Genomic DNA, 1,865 nt, shown 5'->3' with positions numbered 1-1,865 from the left:
AATTAAGTGTGCGATGTGCCCATAGCCTTGATTTCCACTATTGCCATAGGTATCCAAGGATAGCAGAAGGAATATGGCCTCCCCCAGATCATCCTGGGAAGGTTAATAAGGCATGAGAGATGGATAAACATCAGGAACTAGGCCAAAGATGACAGCATCCAGGTCAAAGTCATTGAAGTCAAAGGGAAACTTTGAAGGTGGCTGGGTCTCCTGGATGGAATCCCAGGAATTGGGGTTTAGTCCCTCTTTGGTTTGACCAGTGTCCTCTTGCAGGCCTAACGGGTAGCAGGAGCTGACAAAAATAGCTTTGAGGGAGTGGTTGCTACTGAATTCTCCTCCAAGAAGGCATTCATCTTTTCTTTACCAAGTTGTTGAGATTGAAGCCAAAGAATCCTTGGCTGAGTCCACAGGAGACAAGCATCTCTTCTTACAAGTCTTTTGCTCCAGGTCAGAGAAATTTGAAGGGGACTTAGAGCCAGAGAAGCACAGTTGCTCTTTAAGTCTTTCCTCTTCCTGGGTTCCAGTGCCTGCTTGTAGGGGCTTTAGACTCTGAGGCTGGAGACAATACCTACTGTTCCCATTGGAAGTGCAAGTTGAGAGATAAGGTGGCCAATTTCCTTGAGGGATGGGGGTATCTGGATTGGGGTGTCTTGACACTGCATTTGGAGATGTATGGGGCAGAAGATCACCTTCCAGGGTTAAGGGCAAGGCCAGGCTGGTGTTGCTGTTGCTCTCCCTGGAGTCATAGGGATGCCCTGAGGGTGGCTGGGAGCCATGCATCAAATTGAAGTCCTTGTCTTGGCCAGGGCCCTCTTGGACCTGAACAGGAGAGTTGGAAACCAACAAAGCTGGTGAAGATGAGGTGGATCCACTGGATTCTGCATCTGGAGGAACATTCTTCAATCTTTTTCCAGGTCTGGAGCTTCCTCTTCTAAAAGCAGTGGCAAAGGGATTGTTTTGAATTTTCAGGCTTTTGATCTCAGGGTTTTGATAGGTGGTCACAGCAATGAACTCTGTGTCTGGGAAGGTGAAGGTGTGGGTTGAGGAGGAGGAAGCAGGCATGTGCTGCCTTCCATCACTGATTTCTTCAATGTGGAGCCTGGGCTGGTATTTGTGGAGAGACTTCAATAAGATAGGGTCCTGGCTGCCATTCTTGCAAGCTGTCTTCTTGTTGGTGAGCTTGAGTTTTTTAAAGGATATCTCTCTGTCCATCCAATGGGCTCCAGTGTTGGGTGAGTCAGGGTGTTGATAGAAGTGGTTGCCTGGCAGGTTATCCTCTTCTTCATCTTCGTATGGGAGCCATTGACCGTGCTTATATCGCCAATGATGTTCGTCAATTCGTCCCACTTTGACAAAGATGTGGTAAAGGGCACTGGGGTCCATACCCTGGATTTTGTACACCAGGAAGGGGAACATGGCTCGGCCTTGCTTGGTGAGCATCATTTCATTCTGCTGNAAGATGAAAGAGATTTCATGAGAGAAGTGGGAAATAGCTCAAAAGGAAATAAACAGGTTAGAAGACAGAAACTCCCAATTGGAGAAAGATGCCCCAAAATCAAATGAAATGATAAGCAAATTGGAAACCAAAATCTGGCAAGAAAATAACAGTTTAAAAGGCAGAATTTCACAATTGGAAAGTGAGTCAAATAAATTGAAGACCAGAAATGACCAGATTGAAAAGGAAAACCAAAATATTATAGCTGAAAACTAGTCCCTAAAGGCTAGAATTGAGCAATTAGAAGCTAATGATCTCTCAAACAGCAAGAACAAATAAAACAAAGTCAAAAGACTGAAAAAATAGAAGGAAACATGAAATATCTCAATGAGAAAGTGACAGATCAAGAAAACAGGTCTAGAAGAGACAA

General features: G+C 45.0%; 1 protein-coding gene across 1 annotated transcript; it reads right to left on the bottom strand.

Moving 5' to 3' along the window:
- Positions 1-360: 360 nt before the first annotated feature.
- On the bottom strand, positions 361-1,440 carry LOC123254693 (T-box transcription factor TBX21-like). The gene has a single exon (XM_044683656.1). The coding sequence runs from the start codon at positions 1,438-1,440 to the stop codon at positions 361-363; it is 1,080 nt and encodes a 359-aa protein (XP_044539591.1).
- Between the last annotated feature and the right edge of the window lie 425 nt (positions 1,441-1,865).

This window comes from Gracilinanus agilis, chromosome 1 (genome assembly GCF_016433145.1).
Source record: "Gracilinanus agilis isolate LMUSP501 chromosome 1, AgileGrace, whole genome shotgun sequence".
NCBI lineage: Eukaryota > Metazoa > Chordata > Mammalia > Didelphimorphia > Didelphidae > Gracilinanus > Gracilinanus agilis.
Note: the sequence above shows the minus strand (reverse complement) of the source record. Positions and strands in the feature narration are given on the sequence as shown.

Bases quoted from the DNA above. Each gene is read 5' to 3' on its own strand.
- LOC123254693 (XM_044683656.1), bottom strand. From the start codon at position 1,440: ATGCTCACCAAGCAAGGCCGAGCCATGTTCCCCTTCCTGGTGTACAAA.